Here is a 24,897-nt window from a genome sequence, read left to right as displayed (position 1 = left end):
TACACAATTGTGATCAATAGCTGTATCATACATTTTGAGTAAACAGTAGCATCACGCGTGAAGTGCAAAATCCTATGATACATGGGAAATAAACAGTTGTATCGCACATCAAATAAATAAACAAACAATTGTATCACATGTGAAATACGTGATTGTATTACATGTCCATCATACATGTGAAACAAACAATTGTATCACACCTAAACAATTAAACAATTGTATAGCAAACAAGAAATGTACAGTTTCACACGTGGAATAAACATGCATATCATAGACATGAAATAACAACTCACAGCCCAACAGAATGGAACATAGTGTTAGGGAAGAGATTATTTTACTTAATCCAAATAAATCATGTTTCCTTCATTGAACATTTTGTCAGCTAAAATTCAGAAATTTCAACAATAATTTAATTCACTGTGCTTTATTAATGAACAGACAATTGTGAAAAAAAGACTAATTAATTTTTGCGGGATGAAACAGTCCACACCATCCAACTGAAGAGTTCAAGTGGATGACTGCCAAATTCCACTCGATTTATCTCTTTTCGGGTAATGAAATTCAGAAAAATTGTATCCGAATAACGATGTCAGATATTTTGGGTCTTGGAAAGGTTAGAGTCTTTGTCTGGCGACGAATTACAACAGCCGCTGCTTTGATCAGGACATAATTGTGGTGTCGGCGCTCCGCCGATGAGTCGCAAATAAACACGATCAACGTGCCCACTGCAGACACCCGCTCCTTGAAATTTGTTATTACGAACATAATCGCAAGATTTTCTTTCCATTATGACTTAATTGTTTCGGAATTGTTCTGCCAAGTTGCTGATCGATCCCAGTGTGTCGTCGGACGCCGGACAATTTGTCCGGAATTCTCAAAATGTAGTTGATTACTTTGCTTGTTAATTGAATCGTAGCCCCAGAGAGATTGGGAAGACTGTGGGGGATTTTTCAATTTTCACCCCACGCCAGTGGACCCTGTCATATTGTGCTTGCTTGATCAGCAAGTCACTCGGCACAACTAATTATTTTAATCATGGTTATTTTTAGGTCAGGACACTGTCATAATTTCCAGTGTCAGTTTCGGCGTTTGGCTGGAGTTTGGGAGATTTTTTTTCAGTGAAACCTTCATGTTTTGTTTAGAGGAATGGAAGTTTTTTTGAGTGTATGGTTCATGATGTGTTTTATATTTTAGTCATGTTGATGGTAGTCATCTGCCAGTGTGAAGAACTAATGGCTTCTGTAAAAACAAAATTAAACAAATATTAACCTTATTCATGCTTCTTTCTTTGGGTTGGAATGGCATGTCATCAGGGACAATTTTTTATTGATATTGCATATATTTCTTAGTAAGTTGTCAGAATACTTGGATATACAGCTATCCCAAAATTGCATTTTAAATCATGTGTTATGAAAGGCCTATGCAAATAATGGCACTTGCATGTTTCCTTACTTCGCAAATAACATAGAAACAGCCATGCAATAATGGCACCTACTTGTTTTCATACTTTCTCTCACTATGTTAATCAAACAAAAGCAGCCTTCAAGTGGCACTACAATGTTGCCATACTTTCTCTAACAGTTAAAATTAAAACAATGTCTATCCTAAAATGGGCCTCCTCGTAGCCATGCTTTTTAGCCCACTGAAGATAAAACCAACAACAATCTGGCATGGCACCACCATGCATCCATACTTTCTCTCACAGTGGACTTTAAAATAACAGCCTTCTCTTGTCAATGTTGGTGTGAACAATTGCCCAGCTTACCAAATAGCCACCCTATATTTCCTTCCATTCTCCGATCTCTTCATTCACTTCCTGTTCAGTGTGTGGCTGGGGGCGAAATGGGTGTTGATGGCACCTTAGAGGTCAGGCCTCGACCTTTCCGGACACATTCCGTGTATGAGATGGCCCTTGTAATCTTGGAGCCATGCCCTCCAGTTGTGCCAATCTCGCCTTTATGAGGTCATTATGGTATCATTGAGCTGCTATCTCGCTACCATAGATTTGATAGCAGCGGTCATCGTATGCCTTGCCATTCATAGCACAGGTTGAAGCCATTATTGTAATGGCTCTTATTGTCAGTATCCTAGTCTGTCAGTTTCCTTAAACGTCTCAGATTTTTGTCACTATTTGGAAACCAGTTTGGTGAAATTATTTAGCACATTTAGCCCCTGAATGGAATACAGATTCTTTTGTGTTTTAAATTTTCCATTTGTGTATAGAAAAGTCAATATTTGACATAGTATTGTAGACTTGCTTGGGAATGTGAGATAGTTGGTGTCAGGATATGTGACATAGTCCAAGAGATAACTGCATATATCTGCATAATAAGAAACGTCCAATTTAAGCACGGAACTGTTTATTCTGGAGCTGAGGCAATCTTGACACGCCAACTCATTCTAGAGCGAGTTGAATTTTTCATTTGTTTTTATTAATAAGTATTTAACATAACTGTGTCATAAAACATCTTTCACTCGCTCAACTGAAGTTTGTGATTTCTGTATTTATCATCGGTTTATGCTATATTTTATAGAAATTTGATTTGAGAGGGTATGTATTCTCTGCAGCTCAAAGTAAGAATGTGTTTTTTAGATTCATCAATGTTTGCCGCTGACTCAGCACATGCATGTTTGTGACAAGAATCCTGATATTTGGGATATATAGAATCCTGATATATATGTTTCGAGATTGGCAGTGATCAGCCTTTAGAAAAGAATATTTACTTGGGGATTTGTTATTTTATAGTTGACTGGTTGCTGTTTGTGGTATATTGTCTTATGTGATGTTGTCTGACATGGTATGATGTTATTGAGTGAGTGAGTTCAGTTTTATGCTGCTTCTAGCAATATTCCAGCGATATCATGGCAGAGGACACCCGAAATGAGCTTGACACATTGTACCCATGTGGGGAATCAAACCCAGGTCTTCAGCTGGAGAAGCTAAAGCTTTAACCACTAGGCTCTTTCTCTCTCACTCACTCACTCACTCACACACGTGATTGAGGCCACAATGGCAGTAGGATTGTTCTACGTTCGGTTGTCCCTGCTCCTTTGTGATTCAGATTGTGTGGAATGGTGCTGACAGGTCCCTTATCATGTTCAGACTGCGTAATTAACGAATTAATGAGCTGGCAGGCAATTTGTAAAAATAGGCATTCATATTTATTTGAAAATATTTGTAATGTTTGTAACTAGAAAAATGTGCACATGAATTACGATGATGTGAATATTTTGAATGCAGGGAATATAGAATTATTGCAAACATATATTTTATGAATACACAATGCCATTAAGAATATGGTCAGATATATGTATGATTCCAAATTTAACGTATAGTTTATAAAGCTGCCAAAGTAATTTTCAAAGAAAGAGGATTTAGTAATTAAGGTGTTAGTGCTTGTGCTGGACAATATATTTGTGTTGTTTTATATGTACAGTATTCTGTTTATTTACAGATGTAACTTGGTGCTTTAATTTGCTCTGTAGAGTTACCTCCCCTAGTCAGGCAGGATCTGCAGATCACTGATTCAGATCCTACATTTGCATAGTTTATGATCCTTCTGTTCAGTAACTAATTCTTATCTGCCTAAATTGAATCTCTTATCTTGAACTAATCCGACATGGCATGATATCACTGAAATACTGTTCAAAGTGGCGTTAAATCCATAAATATTTGTGAACATTTATTATTTAATGTTGTTTTTATTGCAGGAATGGAAGAGGGTGGAAACTGGGGACCTGGCGGTCAGCAGGGTTCTGGATATGAATCTCGAGTAAGTAGACTTTGAATAAGACCAACAGAAAGGTTGATATGGATGATCCACAATACTCTATTAAAGGATAAATCCTTTTTTATGCTCATGTTGTTAAATTATTATTTGTAACATGAAGATACGGGTTAGATTTTGTCTTCAGCAACTTACGCTTGTCGTAAGAGGCGACTAACAGGATGAGGTGGTCTAGCTCGCTGACTTCGTTGACACATGTCATCGTATCACAATTGCCTAGATCGATGCTCATGCTGTTGATCACTGGATTTTCTGGTTCAGGCTTGATTATCCACAGACCGCTGCCATATAGGTGGAATATTGCTAATTGCAGTGTTAAACAACAAACATGCAAGCTTGATTTTCACAGCCCTCTGGGATCATACAACCAGATAGCTGCAGAATTGCTGTTACCATCCCATCCTACTGGGTACCCATTAACTGACAATCATGCCAGTTATGTTACCATAGTAATATTTATAGGTGTTCTTAGACTTCATGGGGCAGTGGGGTAGCCTAATGGTTAAAGCGTTGGCTCGTCACACCGAAGACCCGGGTTCGAATCCCCACATGGGTACTATGTGTGAAGCCCATTTCTGGTGTCCCCACCGTGATGTTGCTGGAATATTGCTAAAAACAGCGTAAAACCAAACTCAGTCAGTCAGTCTTAGACTTCATGGTATGACACATATAGTAATATAACCGAATCAGGTGTTACAAAACTTATTATTTTATCTGATTTAGTTGTGGTAGTAAGAAAGGTATGCTTAACTTATTTTGAGTGGGATAGATAAAGCTGTTGTATAACACAAGGCGGGGACTGATGGTGTTAAGTAGTTCCCTAGCCCAACAGTAGGTCAACATAGCTGAGCAATGATTGTATTCAGATATAGACTGGCCTGAACCTGGGCCTCTGTTACAGTATGGATTATGTAGAAGTTGATATCAGGACGACAGTCAACAACGCTGTTCACTTACGTAACCGTGGATCCGATTGCTCGGATCCATTCTGCTTTTACATACAACACCTTCTTTCCTCTTCTCTCCCCCCCCCCCCCCCTCCCCCCGTAGGTTGGAATGGAATAGTAATCTATCATTTGTTTTTTGGTCAGTAGTTTTCCAACTGAATTACAACTGTCTGTAAATAATCAAATCTGGACCAGACAATCCAGTGATTGACATCATTTGCATTGATTTATGCATATGGGATGTGATGCGTCAATCAAGTCTTGCGAGCCTGACCACCAGAACTTGTTAGTCGCCTCTTATGATAAGCATGGGTTTTTGAATATCGATTCTAACCAGGATTTTCACGGTTACCAGCAACGTATGCTCATTGTACAAAGGGACGGCAGGGTAGCCTCATGGTTAAAGCTTTCGCTCGTCATGCTGAAGACCCAGGTTCGATTCCCCACATGGGTACAATGTGTGAAGCCTGTTTCTGGTGTCCCCCGCCATGAAATTATTGGAATATTGATGGAATATTGCTAAAAGGGGCATAAAACCAAGCTCACTCACTCACTCATTGTACAAGGCAATTAAAAGAATTATGTGGTCAGACATGGTCTTGGTTGATTGCCTTTGTTCATACCCAGGTGACATAGCGAGTTGCTCGTAATATCAACCACTGGGTTGTCACTCACTCACTCACTCACTCTGTACAGCCTGAAAGTTGTTCATGAGATTTCTTTTAATGCCGATGTAATTATTCAGAAGAAAGTTTTTAGTTTTATATCATTGAATGTTAAATTTCTTCAGTGGAATGTTTCTTTACAAATTTATGACAGATTTGGGGGATGGGGATTTGTTTGTTTGTTTTTTGAAGGAATTTGTGTTTTTATTGAGTTACATCTATAGAAAATTTTAATTTAACCCTAACAAGTACATGCTGGCATTTAATGGTTTTGACAGGTATACACGTTATCAGATAAATAATTTATAAAGCGGACCATGATGCACCGTTTTGGAAGTTTGTGTAACATTTGTTTTTGTTTTGGTGAAAGAAAAGGGAAATGTTGATTCCATTTTATAGTGGAACAATAATAAATTCTTGAAGTATTTGTGTTTGGGTAACTCCACTGGCATGAGTAATGATGGAAACTTGGGGACTGCAATCAAAGGGGGGTAACTCTGTCAGGATTATTGTCTCATCTTGCCTGTGGTCTTGCAGTACTGTCTGTTTAGATGTGAATTCAATTTCATTGAATTTGTAGAACCAAAATATGGGTTTGTATATGGAACTTGTTAAATGACTTTATCTCTTACATGGTATTGAAAGAATAAGATATTATTTAACTCCTGTATTGCACAATTCTTTTCTGAAGTCAATTTTGTATGATTCAGATTATGTGAGTTAGAAAGGTGGGGTTTTTAATAAAAATTAGACATACAATTGTGAAATAACAAGGTTCATTAAATTTGAAAAAAATGCTGAAAGCTTTCAATATATTTGTTATTAAGGTGATGTCAACTTGATTGTGGTGTCATCTTGACTGTGACAGGGCTACAGATAACTGTTTGGGTCATTGAGTTATGTTACTCGCCTGTGTTCATCTCAATTGGGTATCTTAATTTTCCTTTGAGTAACCAAATAAATTGTACCCCCACCTCACTCAAACTAAATTGGGTATTTTGCTATTTTCCATTAACTGTAAAAAATATAAAGTTTAAATGTTGGTTTACGTGTTTGTTATTTATATTTGATCGGTAATATGAGAAACAGTAAGAAAGACTGCAAGTTGCCAAGTTCATGTGTTGAAATAGAACCTCTCAATATTCCTCAGTTATTTTATCTATCCACCTGTACGCAAACTAAGATTTGACATTTTTGTGTGTACACGTATAGGATCAAATATATTGAGCATGTACAAAAATTCAAGCCTAAGTGTACGCAATAGACATAATAGGAATTCAGTTTTCGCATAAATATTTGCGTAATTTACGCAGGTGTGCAGCTTGTCTGTACCTCTGTGTGATGTCATCTTGATTCTGATGTCATCTTGGTTGTGGTGTCATATTGATTCTGATGTCATCTTGGTTGTGGTGTCATATTGATTCTGATGTCATCTTGGTTGTGGTGTCACTGTGATTATGGTGTCATCTTGACTATGATGTCGTCTTGATTGTGATGTCATCTTCATTATGGTGTCATCTTGACTGATGTCACCTTGATTTTGATGTCTTGACTGTGATGTCACCTTGATTGAGATGTCATCTTCATTATGGTGTCATCTTGACTGATGTCACCTTGATTGAGATGTCATCTTCATTTTATGGTGTCATCTTGACTGATGTCACCTTGATTGAGATGTCATCTTCATTATGTGATGTCATCTTGATTTTGATGTCATCTTGATTGTGATGTCAGTGTAATTATGATGTCATCTTGATTGTGGTGTTATCTTGATTGTGGTGTTATCTTGATTGTGATGTCAGTGTAATTATGATGTCATCTTGATTGTGATGTCAGTGTAATTATGATGTCATCTTGATTGTAATTATGTGTCCTTGTTTTCAGATGTATGATGGACAAAATTATAATGGTCAACACAGTGGAGAAAATATGCCTTTTATGAATAACAGTGATATGCCGACATTGATGAGTGAGTATAAACACGGTTTAAATTTGTGTCGTTTATAGGTTCCTGTTTGCTAAGATCTTAACTTGATCTTACTTCTTCCTACGTAAAACTGACATGCTGTCACTAACTAAGATCCGTGAAGATCTGGGTTAGAATTGATCTTCAGCAACCCATGTTTGTCGTAAGAGGCAACTAACGGGATCAGGTGGTCAGGCTCGCAGATCGATGGTCATGCCATTAATCACTGGATTGTGTGGTCCAGACTCGATTACTTACAGACCGCCGCCATATAGGTGGAATATTTCTGTGTGCGGCGTTAAACGACAACTAAAATTCTATTGAAATGGGCAAACTCATTCATTACAGAGAGTAACAGCTTATAAGTGTTTTATCGATTAGCTTTTCGTTTTTTTAATTGTGGATGGTTTTAATATGACTGAATTGCTGTTGTCTTAGTTACCTCACTCAATATATTTTTTCAGACAAGAGTTCAGATTATCGGTCTAGTTATTCGTCCCGAGAAGGCCCAGTACAACAGGTAAGAGAATTATGAATAATTAAATCCTGTCCAGCATATACTATTGGTTTTGTAGCCTTACAAACAGCAGTGTCTGCCAATCAACAATAAATAGGCTAGTAGGTGGTTGAATCATTAGCTTGTCTGTCCAACATGGGTTTGAATCCAGTTATTGTAAGGTGTACAAACCATTCTCATGATATGATATGAGAAGATTTATGGTAAGATGATGGTTATGAAACCTTATCAGCCACACACATGTATGTTGTTATGTATATCCAATAATTTTTAATGTGATATTAAACCCTGTTTCACCTAACCTCATACCTGTAACACTCTGAGCTGTATTCTTAGGTGACAGACTGGTGTAGCGTTAAAACGTTCACTTGTCATGCCGAAGACCCAGGTTTGATTCCCCACATGGATGCTTGTGATATTGCTGGAATATTGCTAAAAGCGACATAAAACTATACTCACTCACTCACTCTTAGGTGACAGACTGTGGTGTAGCCTGATGGTTAAAGCGTTCAATTGTCATGATCAAGACCCGGGTTTGATTCCCCACATGGGTGCAATGTGTGAAGCCCATCGGTGTGTCCCCACCGTGATATTGCTGGAATATTGCTAAAAGCGACTTTAAAGCCTCCTCACTCACTCACTTAACCTGACACAAAATTACTGAAATATTGTTCCATCTCGCTCGTTGGTTTGGTTGTGGTTCAGTCATAAAACCACATTCCCGGCCAAGGAAGACAAATTGCTCGGATATAATTATATCCAATATTTTTATACAGTTATCTTTAGAAATATTGTGCTTTTTTGTCCATAATCATCGTAGGGATTAGCAGCGGATAGTTCCCTACTGTGTGTATTCTATAACTACTATCAGTTCGGGCCCTGATGAGGTGATTCATCTTCTATTAAGCCTGAAACCTACTGATCCTCGTGGAAGAAAATGACAAAATGTTTTTTTCTTGGAATCGGAGTACACCACATGTGACTACCGCTTACCTTGTCGCAGCGTTTGAAGTAGCTTTATGCGGACGTATATTCCCCTGCACTTAAATACTTTTGCTGTACTTTGCTAAGAGTAACATAGCTACTTTGGAATCTTTGACGCAGAGACGGGAAAAAACATTATAGGACTAATTGGCTTAACCACTTGGATGATTTGAGGAAAATGTCCTCCTTTACCCATATGTCATTTTGTAGAATTAGCCGAGTCCGTTTTCATTTTTCGTTGTATTTACTGGAGAAATGGGGGCCTCAGATGGCAAATGTGTATACCTGCCTTTTAGCGCGAGTCCTGCGGCACTATTAGACGTACACGCGCTACTACTCACTGCTCTAATTGCTCTGCCCGTTCTATGTATGCGTTCAAGTTTTGGGCGCAGGTGTTAAACCCGGCTTGAAGCACGGTATAATTACGTAGGCAGACAACAGCGTCGGGAAAGAGAAACGGCCATAACTGTAGCAGAAATTTTTTGACGGGATCCCAGTTGTGGAGAATCCCAAAGGGAGTAATTAATGATATTCGTTTGGTTTGGGACTACGTTGTGGTATGGCTGAGGCGGAAGGATACGATGTTTCACTTCCTTTGTGATTTTGGGATATGTCGACTCGGGACATTTCAGATAAATTAGTTGTCGCGTCAAGTGACTAGATTCCGGCTAATTAGTGTACGGGATGGCGGACTGAAGAGCTCTGATCTTAAAATTTATAAGAAAATATTTGTTAAAGGAGAAATGGGTTTTTCAATCCAAGAATCACAAAGTTAGGAGCAATGGTTGCTTGTCATTAATCTGATCAAGAGGAAGGTTTGATCTCAGGGTTTAAAGAACATATCGGTTGTGTTTGGTGTCTATTCTTAAAGGGGAGAAATACGACAGAAAAAGAAGTAATATGCCCAGCATAGTACTACTGTGGAGAGGACAAAGACAGTAGTGCCCTTTTCATCTCTGGGCTTTGTTGCAATAAGGGTGCAAGAGTAGTCTCCCTTAGACAGCTTGCTGGGAAACCTGATTTGCTTGCTGTTTGATGATAGATGGGTTTTTTTTCGTGAGATTATTCAGTGTTTGTTCAGTTTGCACTTTTACTGTATTAAAACGTCCCCTTGAGACTTGTCATATATCTTAGAAAATTTCAATGGGTAATTATATTCATCAAGTCCTTGACAGCTAATTCAAAGGAATAAAAACAAATGGAATATTTATTCAGTCTGCAGCCTGTTTTTAGATTTTAAAAATATCGTCTCAAGTTTTGCCATATTTGACGAAGGCTTCTAATTATGAAAGTAATTGTAGGAATCAAGTCAATAACAACAAATTCTGCAGTAAATAAACAACAAACAAAATTTTGTCTATAATCAGGCTAATGAAATGTGCTGTTCGACAAAAAATGAAAATTGGTGGAAAAAGCGTGAACATGTTTTCCTAATTTGTAACCCACAACGTCAAACATGTGTCAGTCAATGCTCGGAACACAGCCCCACCCACAGGGAATATGTAAATTAGGGGGGTGTGGCAAGCACATGTTGGGGGACAAGCACATGTGGTTTTAATTGATAAATATTTTTGGTTACTGATCTGTACGATGTGTGTTAGTTAGGGGAAAGTTAAGCACCACTACATGTCTCGTCTCAGGAGGGTTGCTGGTTATCGAGAAGTGTTCGACCAAGTTGCCACGATTCCTTCCCTCTTTATCCAACCAACTGTCTGGCTCTGCACCAGGGGTTGCCATTATCGATGAAGCGGAAGATTTCTTTGCGATCTTGATCTCTATTTTGGTCACAGCTCTTTTTGCGTATTAGAACTCCGAGTTCTTTCAAACTGTTCAGGATACAAGACAGAGTAGGATTTGTTCCGTGGATGTTTTCAGGATTTTGAGTGATACCAATCTGAAGAAGGAACAGGATGATATACAAGCGACACTAGTTTTTCTCTTTTTGTTACTTTATTACTGTGAATGTTGACATTCCTTGCCAAGATATCAGAGCCTTTCGGACCATCTTGAGGCCAGATTGTTTACTATTCTTGTAGGATTGATTCTTGATTCATTGTGTTGAAGGGTTGTTCTACCCACAAGTTTTCAGTGACAAGTTGAGAATCAACAGTGGTTTTTCAAACATTCGGCTGTGGTATATTTCTGATATCGTCATCCCCTTGCGAGGATATAACGGTTTACACAGCGAGGGAATTATGACGATTGTTCTTCCTTGGTGACAATTTGATGCTTGTAAATTAATTGGTGATATTTTCTTGTAATGGAGTAATTGGTCGTATCCATCCATCATGTATTCCTACCCTGGATATTACGCGAGTCGGTACTACATGGGCCACCCGATGTTCCTGTCTCAGGTAAAGATATTGTTAATTGCAATAAAGGTAGGACATTCCTATACAGGTAGGACAATATCATACAGGGAGGCCAATGCTTTGCTGGTATGATAATGCTATATCGATATGACAATGTTTATAGGTAGGACAATATTTTTCAGGTATGTGAATACGCTATAGGTAGGACAATACTAGATAGGTATGACAATATTTATAGGTATTGCAATATTGTTCAGGTATTTGAATATGCTATAGGTATGACAATACTCGATAGGAATGACAATAATTTTCAGGTATGTGAATACGATATAGGTATGACAATACTAGATAGGTATGACAATATTTTGTAGGTAAGTGAAAACTGGACAGGTATGACAACACTACGTAGGTGTTATCGCTGTTAGGAAGTGGCATTGTCCGACACAGTTGAATATAAATCAAATTGATATACCAGGAAGGGAGATCAATGGATACACGGCATCCACACTGTTGAAATTTCAACTAATTACTGGTCAATTTCAAGTTTGTTTAGAATAATTCAAATATAAAGCTATTGCTGATTAAATTCCTGTATTTTTCAATTGTTGAATATTTTTGGAATTTCTCGATTATGGATTTCTTTTGGATTGATTTGATTGGTTGATTGATTTGATTGGTTGATTGATATGTGGTATTACGGTGGCATGAGGGTTGAAATACATAGCTCATAATAAAATAGTTGGGAATGAATGAATGTTAAATATGGGCTTACTCTGTTTGCAATAAATATATTCTTGTTAGTTTGTATTGTGGAGAATCTTTTGAAAAGGATTGTTTGTTGTTTAATGCCACCCACAGCAATATACCAGCTGTACATTAGCAGTCTGTAAATAATCAAGTCTGGATCAGACAATCCAAAAGAGAAACAGTTGTTTGGGAAACAGTTGGTCTGTTTGTGCTAATAAATCATAATGTGCTAATAAATCATAATGTCCGCCTCAACATTACCATGCTCTTGTTGCAAACTATGGACTCGAATTTAGATACATTTCATCATTAAGACAGAAACTTTTGTTATTTGCAATTTGATTTTCTTTTGATTAAAAAAATCTTGTCTCAGCTGTAGAATCTTGCCGCAGATGTGGAGATCCTGACCTTGTCCTTATCTGATTTCAAATTGTGGGACCGTTTCCGACAGTCACCTTGTCTGTACATGGCTATGGTTGCAAACAGTGGACATGTCAGTCAAGTTTGACATGTCCGAAGTAGTGTTGGAAATAGGCACATGTTATGTCTGGTATGGACAGCAATACCCATGAGTATGTGTCCGTAAAAGATTAGGAGACACAGCTGATGTTCAGAATGTCTACCTAATGTTTAATCATAAGAAGCAGTGGTTAAATCCAGAATATTTATTCTGAACATTTTTGTTCCTCTGTAAAGTCACATTTATCTTTTTCATTTTGTGTAGTCACTGTAATCATTGTAATATCTCCCGGATATGGACTATTACAAGTTGTTTGAGAAGTGAAATAAGGGATGATGGAACTGTGATTTTGTGATATTCAGAGGACATTAAACGTGAATGGACTACTAAACAAATTAATATTTTTTTCTTAACATAGTTTTTGCAGTATTTAACAACCAAGTTGTGTTAAACATCATTTAATATGTAAATTGGACAGTATGTTGACTTCAGGTACTGAGAATAAGTTTAAGAATCTCGAATTTTTCCATGAAACATTGTTTCATCAGATTAGTGACAGTTTTGTGAAAAACAGGTTTTCTTTTAATTCCTTTTGATTATTACAGATTTGTTGAATTGACAGTGCACAAATTGTTTTAAGTTTAACTATTATTCAGGGATTTACATGGAGTCGGTTATTTGCGGGGTCCTTGGGACTCATACTCTTAATTTTCAGGGGTCCTGGACAACAAAATGGGGGTCCCAGACACTTAACTATTATTATCAATACTGTTATCGTATTGTGTATCATGATCCTCACATTAATTGTTACAGTAGTTAAATTGCAAATAATACTATAACCCAGCTATCAGCAAACTCAGTGATGACTTATTGTCACTTGATTGGAATTTTTACAACAGTATTTGGACTTTTTCTGCGTCCCTGTGGACGAGCTCATAAATTTTGTTGCGTCAATTATTGGTATTGGAACAGACTTAGCTCCAAGATTGATCTGTATATACGGCCAAGATGTTAAATGGATTAGAATGTAGGATGTCGAGTGATTACTGAAACCTTTTCTTTGTGAACTTTAATTTGTTTGATGATTTTTATAATTATACAGGATCAATAGTTGGTACAGCGTAAGTTGTGACAAACTGTATTTGGTTTATTCATAAATACCTACAGACAATCCTTTGAATTGAGTGTTTGACAAAAGAGAACGACCATTTTGTTTTTAGGAGTCTGGGTTGGGATTTTGGTTAGATGTCAGGAATTTGGTTAATTTGAGGAGCTTATTTATTTGAAACAGATTCTGAAACATTCAGAATTGTTATCAATTAAATAGAAATATGAAACTGTAATTGTCAAACTTTTGTCAATATTTCAATGAACTCGGAAAAGCACATTATTATTTTTTAAAAGATGCAAGGCATATATAGAAAATCTTCAGCAATGAATTAGGGGTGGGTATTGCACAGGATTTTCATATTACGATGCAAAAGCATGTATTGCGATATGTATTGCTATATATTGCCTGAAGTATTTTTAAGCAAAAAACTACTTATAATCAAGTTAATGCTTGATTTATAGAGCAAAAGCACAACAAAATAACTATGCTTGATTAAGCTTTAACAACAACTTTTAATCATGACAAAATAGAAATGTAAATAATATTTGGCACAAATGAAACATGGACATATCCGAAGATTTCCGAGTGTTACGAAGTTTTACGAATGCAAGTCAAAATACCGGTTTTCAACCAACATAAAGCAATATGTATCGTTTTCATGTCTGAACCGGTAAATACCGGTAAACCGGTTATATTGCGCAGCCCTGCAATGATAACACAGGGCTTGATTATGTCTGAAGAAAAAATCCCAGCCCATCTAAACGGGAATCCAATGTCTTCAATATTTGCTTTGGGATCTTTGTGTGATTCAGGGGCTGCTTGGAAAGTTTGCTAAAATTTTGGACACTTGTTTGAGAACTACAATATTGGGTTTATGTAGTGTGCAATTTGTGTTGAAATTGTGCATTTCAGAGATAAAAATATGTTTTTAGATTGACACTGTTTTCTAGAGTTCATTGAATGCTATTTGCACTATGGAAGGGAAAGGGATGCTTGCTTTACAACAGCCCAAGGAGTCATACCCAACAGTAGTAGAAATAATATTGATATAAATACAATGTTGACACAATTTACGACAAGTTCTTGTAACTTCTCCATGAATAGTGTCTACTTTGCATGTAGAGTTTCCATGACAATTATATTTAAAGAAAAATAATTTAAAACATTTATTTTATGAAAGATGTACAGTGTGTAAAGACTGCTAGCTGTGTATTCATATACACTGCAGGCAAGTTAATGATTAAATAATTTTTCACTCAATATAAAAAGAAATCACCATAATCTAATTATTCTATTTTGTACGTTTAAAAGCATATTAAAAACAATTGTAATCAGTTGCAGTATATAGTTAAACCTTACTTATCCCAATCCAGACAATCTGTGATAAAACATGTCAACACCATTAATGAAAATTATGCCTCTATGTTCTGATATACGCAATTCAAATTTCACCTGTAACTTATATGATATGATTCATATTATCATTGCCATGGAAACAGTAAAGTTGCATGGTGACTAAACCTGTCTTTTCGCGGAAGTGTTCTGGGAGCATTTGTAGCGTGATTCATACAGGTATTTTCGACACAGTTGTGTCTTGATATAGGTATGTCTCATTCAGGTCTTTGATACAGGTATGTCTCGCTACAGGTATTTCTCGCTACAGGTATTTCTCATTCAGGTTAGTTAAAATTGGGGATTGCTGATAATGCTGCATGATAAATAATTAAAATTAACGATAGGAACATTTCATAAGTTATTTGCAATCTCAGCATCAGAGCTGACATAACATTCACCTCGAGACTTACACTTATAGATAGAGTGTTGTTGTGTTGATCTGGGTAAGTAGCAGGTGTCAGGTGGTAGCCATGGAAACGTGATGTGGTTGCCCAATTGCTTTGTATGTTGCTCATGATCTCAATCATTGGATTGTCTGAGCAAGTCTGGATTATTACACCCCAAAAACTTTCAAAGTAAATTTGTATGTACCAGATTTTTAAACGTAGTATTTGTGTTATTTTAAATTATGGCTAAAGTTTCCTACAGTTGCCAGCGACTGAAGGGATGGTGTAAATCCAACTAGGGTCCATGCAAGTAGCAACGGTACTGTAAGTCCCCATGGTTCCTCGTATGGTGATCTACCTTCAGTTGTTGGCAATCTATAGCCTGTTTTTATGTTGTAATGGCCTAAATAGTATATAATGCTAGTTACATGCTAGTTTTAAATCTCGAACTGTGATATACTAGTTGTTTTACTGTCCTTTGACGACAAATTTTATCAAATAAAATTGTAAAGTATTTACTGTAGTAGTTACGATATGATGAAATATTGCCTGAGTGACTTTAAAGTTTAACTCACTCACTCACTTGATTATTAGACAATGCTGTCTGTAGGTGAAATATATGTGAAATGTATGAAATGTGCTGCACTGTATTTCCACAAGACCCAGAGACAAGACCAAAGTGTGCCACTGTCGAAGTGTGAAGTTATCAATAAATCAATGTCAGTTTACATTGTCAGCTTCTTACTGAGTATACAACACTGTCTGCCTGCAAAGTTTGTCAATTTTGTCAATTCTTACATAGGTAGTTTTTAGGAATACCATTCTGAAACCAAGCTGCTACTTAGTTTTAGGTGAATATTTGTTTCTGTAAATCTGAATGTTGTGTTTATGGGAAATGTTTCAACCTTTGTGGGGTGGTGGGGTAGCCTAGTGGTTCGCGTTCGCTCATCACGCCCAAGACCTGGGTTTGACTCCCCACATGGACACAATGTGTGAGCACATTTCTGGTGTCCCCCGCCGTGATGTTGCTGGAATATTGCTAAAAGCGGCGTAAAACCAAACTCAGTCAGTCAGTCTGGTGTCCCCGCCGTGCTATTGCTTGAATAATGCTGAAAGTGGTGTAAAACTAAACTCACTCAACTTTTTTGCTGAATATGGTGGTGTTTTTAGATTGTGTGAGATGAAGACATACTAGTTTGACAGTAATCTTGTCTTATTGGTTTGAGATTTATGAGTTTTAACATAGATATTTATTATGGCAACATTTAAGATATAGTATTATTGTGAAAACATTAGCCTGGGTTGGAAATGTTTTGAAATTGGTGGATATTGGTTTAGCTTTGTTTAAGTAAGTATATTCCTTTTCAAAGGAATTGTTTCAGTTATTCAAGAAATAGAATAATGTGGAGAAAAGAATAGAATTTGAAATGATGACATTTGTGTGGCGCTCAAGATATTTTATAACTTGAAATTTACTTGGACTTTTGAGTGAGATTGTGTCAAATATGGCATCTTTTTACCAAAAAGGAAAATGTTCTTTTATTTCAAGTACACTGAAATACTATCAATTCTTGCTGATTTTTTAATTGTACTAAAATGATATCTGAATGGCAATTGCGAGGGTTTTTTCTCAGTTTGAGAGCATGATAAAAGACAACTTGTAATTTGTTTCATACTGTGAAGATTGGCCATAGGTGGTTCTTGGAAAAAGGGTTTTCTGTTTAGGCAAGACCGATTTTATTTCTTGTTTTACAGATCCGCCGGTCATATTTTTTCAAGAATAAGAAAGAAAAAATAAATTTCCTGCTAAAAAAATATAATCCTCATGTTCTTATTAGCCAAAAATGTGAACTTACAAGATTTTTTTTGTTATTGTTTTTGGCCCCCTTATACACTTCATAAATTGCTAGAAGTTAAATAATTTTAATATTTAGAAGGAATATTACTTTGACTGGTGATTTTATTTTATTTTATTTTTTCCCTCCTGCGTTTATGTTTTCTGAGGACAAAAATCTGTAAAACACGAAATAAATTTGATCTGGCCTTAAGGGAATATTATCTTGAACTTCAGGTGTTTCATTAAGATTAATACCAGATAATTACAGGTGTTAAAGGAACTGTAATCAGCTGTCATAGTTGTCCTGTTTGATCTTATACCACCGCTTATCTTTACTTGTTCTGGAAGTTGAGTTGAAATGAAAATTGTACTCAGTGAGTGAGTGAGGGAGTTTAGTTTTACGCTGCACTCAGCAATATTCCAGCTGTATGGCGGCGGTCTGTAAATAATCAAGTCTGGACCAGACAATCCAGTGATCAATAATGATCTGCGCAATTGGGATGCGATGACAAATTGCACTCACTACAACCTTTGGATGTATTGAGCTTTTGAAATATTTTATTTTTGAAATTATTCTTGTTCAAAATATTGTCCTCTTGTTATTTGATCAATGTATAGCCTATTCTTTGAATGTATGCAGTGAGAAATATCAGTATAATATCCCTTAAAAACCCCCTCAGCAGATAATGGTTGAATTGATAGTCGATGGTTGTGTTCTGTTGTCGTAAGATGGGATAAAAAAACTTAATCTAAAATCATGTTTGCAAATGAAACTTGAAAAATGCTTTCTTTGTGTTTTTTTCACAAGTCGATTGTTTTACTCTGTTACAATTCTATTTTGGGTAATGAGAAACAAAGCGCAAAAAATAAGTTCATAATATTTCAGTTTAGAACAGAAAACTGTTTCTTGGTAAATTCCGATGTTTGGGGGTTGTTGAATTAATGAAGAAAATTTACTCACATTTATTTTTCAAAATTCATAGAACACAAATATCAACATCAGGTTGAGAACAGGAATCCAGATGACAAATGTATGATATTGAAAAAATACGGGAAAACCTGTACCACAGACATATGTCTTCAAGAATCAAGAGATAAAAAAGAAACGTAGTGGAAAGTGGTAAAAACAGAGGGGTGTGTAACTTCCGGATGTTCTCAAACCTAACTTGCCAGCGTGGGCAAAAGGACGATTTATTTTGCGGAAAAGAACGCGACTTGTGGTGGCCACATGGGATTACACTGTTCCCGACTTCAGTTCGGCTGAGCTCGAGCAGGATTCTTTCCATGTGTATTTTATTTGTATAGCAGAAAAGGGGATATAATTTCAATTTTTTGCGGGTAGATATAAGGTTCTGGATGTGTAAGTAAAGGATATAGGCAGCTCGGGCCCTGATTCTGAAATGTTAAATACACACGGGGTGTGCAGCTGGCTTGCACATGTGACTCGCCCAGAGCAGGGGAGGGAGGGAAGGAACGGAGGGGGAGACGCACCAACTAGCAGGAAAGCAGCAACTCGGCATTGATTTGTGGCAGGTTTTTGTCCTGGTGTTCGTGAAGTGACGGGACAAGTCGGGACCGAAATAATGTTTTGGCGTCCATTTACAAGGCTTTCAAAATATGGATACCTCAGAATTGAGGTATTAAAGAATTGATTGTGGAACAAATGAGGGCTACAATAATGATTAAGGGCTGATTTACAAAGCAGTGTAAATAGGGATATGGAATGTGTGACTAGCCCTCAGAATTGTGGTATTAATGAATTGCCTGTGGAACAAATCAGGGTTAAAATATTGGTTTAGAGTCCATTTAAAAGGCTTTCAAAATAAGGATGGGAATGGGTGATTAGCCCTCTGAATAGAGGTATTAAAGAATTGCTTGTGGAACCAATCAGGTTTAAAATGATTATGGGTAGAACTCCACAGCATTTATAATAGGAATATGACTAGCCCTCGGAATTGAGTATTAAAGAATTGGTTGTGGGTCAAATACGGGTTTAAATGCTTTGGGGTCCATTTACAAGATTTCCAAAATATGGATAATGACATGTGACTAGCCCTCGGAATTGAGGTATTAAGGAATTGGTTGTGGGTCAAATAAGGGTTTAAATGCTTTGGAGTCCATTTACAAGATTTCCAAAATATGGATAATGACATGTGACTAGCCCTCGGAATTGAGGTATTTAAGAATTGACTGAGGTACAAATCAGGGTTTAAGTAATGTTCTGTTCATTTGCAAGACTTTCAAACTAAGGTTAAGAATGTGTGACGAGCCCTCAGAATTGAGGTATTGTAAGATCAGCATTGATTGCTGTAGTGTTCTTGTATCAAAGAGGGAATAACTAAACTCTCAAGGTAGTTGTCACCTGCCTGGTCATTTAATAGTGCGCATGAATGAATATGATCTAGCCAAACCACACCCAAAGTTTTCTTCCCAGAGATGGGTGAACTGAAGTGATTGTTGATGGCATGAATTGATAACTTTAGTCGGCCATGTTAGGAAATATATGTGTCCTCTTCCTGGGGCTGTATGAGCGAATTGGTTGGTACAAACTGGCCACACAATCAATCTTTCAGTGGCGTGATATATACGACTATTCATCATTGAATGAAATGTGATATAAATAGTCTTTACATTACTATGGTATAAATATGCATTTGTACTGATATTGAATTATTCTCACTAGCTTGACTGATTCTTGAAGTGATGGTGGGACTTCTGGTGCATGTTTGTTTAATATTTTTTAAACAAGAATGTGAAGTCATTTCTTGTATATTTCTGATGTTAAGGATGGGAATCAAAACCGCAGAATCTCTTGATCCCAGAATTTGATAGGTGTGGTAATGCTCTAGTAGTTAAGTTAATTCATGTTTGATCCGGCCAATCATGTTGATCCGTGGAGGTCTGTGGCGCCATGCAAAAGATGTTTAAAATGGTACTTCTTGTTGCCTTGCCTTACACTCAGGGTTAAGGGATAACACAAGGATTGGTTATTTAGTGCTGGTAAACTGACAATGGATTATTCCTGTTTAACTTTGCAGTGTGGGAAATTTACGCTGGTCCTGTGGTCCCTGACTAGTAAAAATTAATCAGGACCACTAAATGATAAGTTTGCAGTGGTCCTGGTGACCAGTAAATTTTTTCCCCATCTAAATGGAAATTAAAATTGTCTTTAAATTAAAAGGTTTGATCGTATATTTTAGCGAGGATTCAACTAAAGTAATACTCGCAAGTCGAAGCGATTACTCAGGATCACTGTAAAAAGTAAATTTAAAAGAAGTTAAAAGTTCAAATGAATATAATAGTATTGATAGTTAAGTAAATCTACGAATGTTATTTTGGACCAGTGAAGTACAGACAGGAACACTAATTATTGTCAACTCACTGGTCCTGTGGTCTAGTGGGAAGTTTTGAAAGGTTTTTAACACTGCTTTTGGCATGTATCTCAGTGGGACGGGATTATCTGACAAAGCCTTACAAGTCTCGTACTCTCTGAACATTATCTCCCCATCCGCCCAGCACTTTCTGCCTTGCTAAAGCCCAAATGAAGCAAGTTTACATTTCCCAGTTCTTAATCTCCCATCTCACAGGGGCTCCTTTCCAATTTCAATGGAATTATTTGTATTTCTCAAAATTATGTACTGAGAGAAACAAATAGGAAAACTCAAGCGTTCCTTTAATATTTTCCAGTTTTCACCACCAGTTTTGAATAGCACAGTGGGAGGAAAGTGGTGTTCCCTTATTTGTTTCCTTCAGTATATATATTCAGAGACCATGTTAGTCTACCACAAGCACATGTATGTCACTATTTAGGTACAATACCCTTGTTCAATGATAAAACCTTATAACTACTTTGAATTAAATTTTAACTCACTTGTATCGTATCTGGGTCTTTGAATCATAGGTTTATCTGATCCAGATCATGCGTAGGCTGCTCAGTTATGTTAACTCAGTTTTTGATTGGCTATATGAGATATGTCAGGTATAAATACACATCAATTTGACACGGGAGAATTCTTTTCAGGTCGTAAAAAGGAACAACAATCATGATCAAAATAGGAGTAAAATATATTGAAAATTGGTGACCAGTTGCAAAATGTTTCCATTCACTCAAGTCTGCCTGTGGTTGAGATAAAACACTGACCTGGGTGTATTGCTTCTTAGCTTACCTGAACTGAAGATAATCGATACTGAGTTGAAATTTTATTTCACGACAGTGTTGAACCTGTCCATCTATGCTATTGATTTCCTATATTTAGTGAGTTGTGGCAAGCCTCCTGCACGCGGACTCCTGCCAGGTTCGCCTGGTCACAGCAGTGTAAAATCTGTTGTTTAGAATCGTGTTTTGTGTAATTTTTCCCCTTTTTTGTCCTGTATGTTTTTCTACAATAAGTGGGTAGTGGGGTAGCCTAGTGGTTAAGGCGTTCGCTTGTCATGCCGAAGACCTGGGTTTGATTCCCCACATGGGTACAATGTGTGAAGCCCATTTCTGGTGTCCCCGTGCTGCGATGTCGTTGGAATATTTCTTAAAGTGGCGTGAAACTGAACTTACTAGATTAAGATATTCCAAACGAAACAAACATCAAGGCATACATGTGAGTTTCTGTGTCTCCTGTTTCAATCTGTGTCATCCGAAAAAAAGTTTCATCAGCAATTGGTGATACATTTGAAATTTAAAGAGACAAGGGTGAACTGTAATCTGCTGCCTGTTTCAGTTTGTTAACAGTAATAATGTCTTAAGTTTAAGGGTAGCCTAGTGGTTAAAGCATTCACTCGTCAACACGAAGACCCGGGTTCGATTCCCCACATGGGTTCAATGTGTGAAGCGCATTTCTGGTGTCCCCTGCCATGATATTGCTGCCAGTCAGTGTAATGCTTTCAAATGTGAGAGAATGCTTATGTTTCATTTTTATATTTTTGTTTTCCAGGGAATGATTGGTGGTAATAATATGCCGTTATCGCCCGACTCCATTGCTTCAGCAAAACCTACAGTTCCGCCTTATTACAACAGTAAACGACCAATGGATGAGTACAACAGAGGTAAACAACCAATCAGATTAAAGCTGAAGCAACAGTTATGTAAAGGGAACAGATGGCAGTTTACTTACAGAGTTGCATACCTTATGTGCGATAGGATCTGAGTATGTGCCTTTATACAAGATTACGATCCTTGCTTTGTTGACATCAATGGATCGAACTTTTACAAATCATTTAAGGCCCTTCTCCCACTTAATGCTGGGAACCCGTTAAGGTCCGGGTTAGACTGAACATTCAGTAACCCCTGCTTGTCGTAAGAGGCGACTAACAGGATCGGGTGTGGTCAGGCTGGCTGACTTGGTTGACACGTCATTGTATCCCAGTTGCACAGATCGATGCTCGTGCTGTTGGTCACTGGATTGTCTGGTCCAGACCGCCGCAATATAGCTGGAATATTGCTGAGTGCGGCGTAAAACTAAACTCACTCACTCACTCACTTCATGCTGGGACTGAGGAATAGACATGTCATATTGCTTTTATGAACTTTTATTAGCTTGCGCTCTGGCTAGCGAACATGATGGTCACATGATAGAAGCTTGGTTAATGTCCACACTATTGATGTTTTAAATATCTGGTTACTTTAATCACAGTTAGTCAACTTTTCCATGACAAAATCCATGTTTGGGTCAGTTGACTACATTGTACGATGAACATAATATCAACAGCTGGTTCATGTCTTGTCCAGCTGGAGTACCACTGACTGTGGCATTGAACATCGTTCACTCACTCACTCCATTGATGGGGCGGTGGGTAGCCTAGTGGTTAAAGCGTTCGCTCATCACGCCAAAGGCCCGGGTTCGATTCTCCACATGGGTACAATTTGTGAAGCCCATTTTGTGGTGTCCCCACCGTGATATTGCTGGAATATTGCTAAAAACGGAGTAAAACCAAACTCAGTCACTTCACTGACCTGACAGTTGAACATATGTTATATTTGGGATTACAATTTCTCAGGTTCTAATACATTTGGGGTTTTGTCTCATTATAACCCGTGAAGATCCGGGTTAGAATTGCTCTTCAGTAACCCCTGCTTGTTGTACGAGGCGACTAACGGGATCGGGTGGCCAGGCTTGTCAACTTTGTTTACATGTCATCATATCCCAATTGTGTAGATCGATGCTCATGATGTTGATCACTGGATTGTCTGGCCCAGACTCGATTATTTACAGACCGCTTTCATATAGCTGGAATATTGCTGAATGTAGCGTTAATCAACAAACCAACAATGAGTCTCATTATAGACATTTGTTTGCTTTCTAAATGGCATTGTGTATTCACGACTTGACAATTTGTATGTAAAAAGAGTGTAAGTAAATAACACAATGACAATTTGTCTTTGGCAGGTCGACCTACAGGAAAATTCACCCCTCCTGATCATGGGAAAAGGCGAAAAACTGGTGTTGTGAGTAGACTTTAGTGTTCATTAATTTCCTTTCAGGCACTCATAAGTTCGGACCCATAAAGGTCCGGGTTAGAATTGATCTTCAGTAATCCATGCTTGTCGTAAGAGGCGACTAACGGGTTCGGGTGGTCAGGCTCGCTGGCTTGGTTGACACGTCATCGGTTCCCAATTGCGCAGATCAATGCTCATGCTGTTGATCGCTGGATTGTCTGGTCCAGATCCGATTATTTACAGAGCGCCACCATATAGCTGGAATACTCCTGAGTGCGGCGTAAAACTAAATTCACTCACTCATTCACCATAAGTTCGGGTATGAACTGATCTTCAGTAACCCATGCTTGTTGTAAGAGGCGACGAACGGGAATTAGTGGTCAGGTTCGCTGACTTGGTTGAAGCATATCATCGTATCCCAACTGCGAATTCATGTTCATCATATTGATCACTGGATTGTCTGGTCCAGATTATTTACAAACCGCTGGAATATTGCCCAGTGCAGGGTTAAACAACAAACATATAAATGTTCGCTAGCCAGACAATGTTTGAGGCCACTCTGGTCACATTGTGGTAACACCTGTTGTTTTTCAGATCTGCGTTATGTTGAGACTTATAATGTGATTTATATCTTGTGGATTAATGCCTTTAAAGCTGGGATGTTAATGGTGATGCATGATGCTGACTTGCCCTCTCACTGAGGGATACGAGTTGTCTCCCTTTGTAGTGACAGGATCCAGTCGCTTAACTGCTGTGATGTAATTGAAATATTGAAAGCAGTGTTAACCTTATTCACTTACCTTTGATCTGATAATCTACTTAGTTGGTTTTTTTTTATAAATTTAAATCTATTTAGGTATTGTTCTATAAATTTGTACTTTTGTTTGACTATTTTGTGTTGTCTTGTGATTGATAACAAGTTTGATCCTTCTGAACCACTGTGTCTGTGTTTGACTCCAGGAAACCCAAATTGGTGGGGTATTGGGTAGGGTGTTTACTCATGTTGGAGACCTAGGTTCATTTCCCAACAATGGTATAGTGTATGTCCCATATTGTCATATTGCTTACACTGGGTGAGGAACATGTAAAGGTCCGGGTTACAATGAACCTTCAGTAACCCATGTTTGTCGTAAGAGGCAACTAACAGGATCGGATGGTCAGGCTCGCTGACTTGGTTGACACACGTCATCGGTTCCCAATTGCGCAGATCGATGCTCATGCTGTTGATCACTGGATTGTCTGGTCCAGGCTCGATTATATACAGACTGCCGCCATATAGCTGGAATATTGCTGAGTGCGGCGTAAAACTAAACTCACTCACTCACTTTCTGTGGAGTTAAGTTTTGAATTTGTTC

At 37.6% G+C, this 24,897-nt stretch overlaps 1 protein-coding gene across 1 annotated transcript in view; it reads left to right on the top strand.

Annotated features, from left to right (window-relative positions):
- LOC124288301 (transcription factor 4-like) overlaps positions 1 to 24,897 on the top strand; it is a 155,287-nt gene that overhangs the window by 65,600 nt on the left and 64,790 nt on the right. The window contains 5 exon segments of the mRNA XM_046724818.1: positions 3,712 to 3,773; positions 7,285 to 7,369; positions 7,831 to 7,886; positions 22,041 to 22,152; positions 23,493 to 23,551. Coding sequence (XP_046580774.1) covers positions 3,712 to 3,773; positions 7,285 to 7,369; positions 7,831 to 7,886; positions 22,041 to 22,152; positions 23,493 to 23,551 — 374 coding nt within the window.

The sequence above is a fragment of the Haliotis rubra genome, unplaced genomic scaffold (assembly GCF_003918875.1).
Source record: "Haliotis rubra isolate DU_JTF1 unplaced genomic scaffold, ASM391887v1 Scf414, whole genome shotgun sequence".
In the NCBI taxonomy this organism is placed as follows: Eukaryota; Metazoa; Mollusca; class Gastropoda; order Lepetellida; family Haliotidae; genus Haliotis; species Haliotis rubra.
Note: the sequence above shows the minus strand (reverse complement) of the source record. Positions and strands in the feature narration are given on the sequence as shown.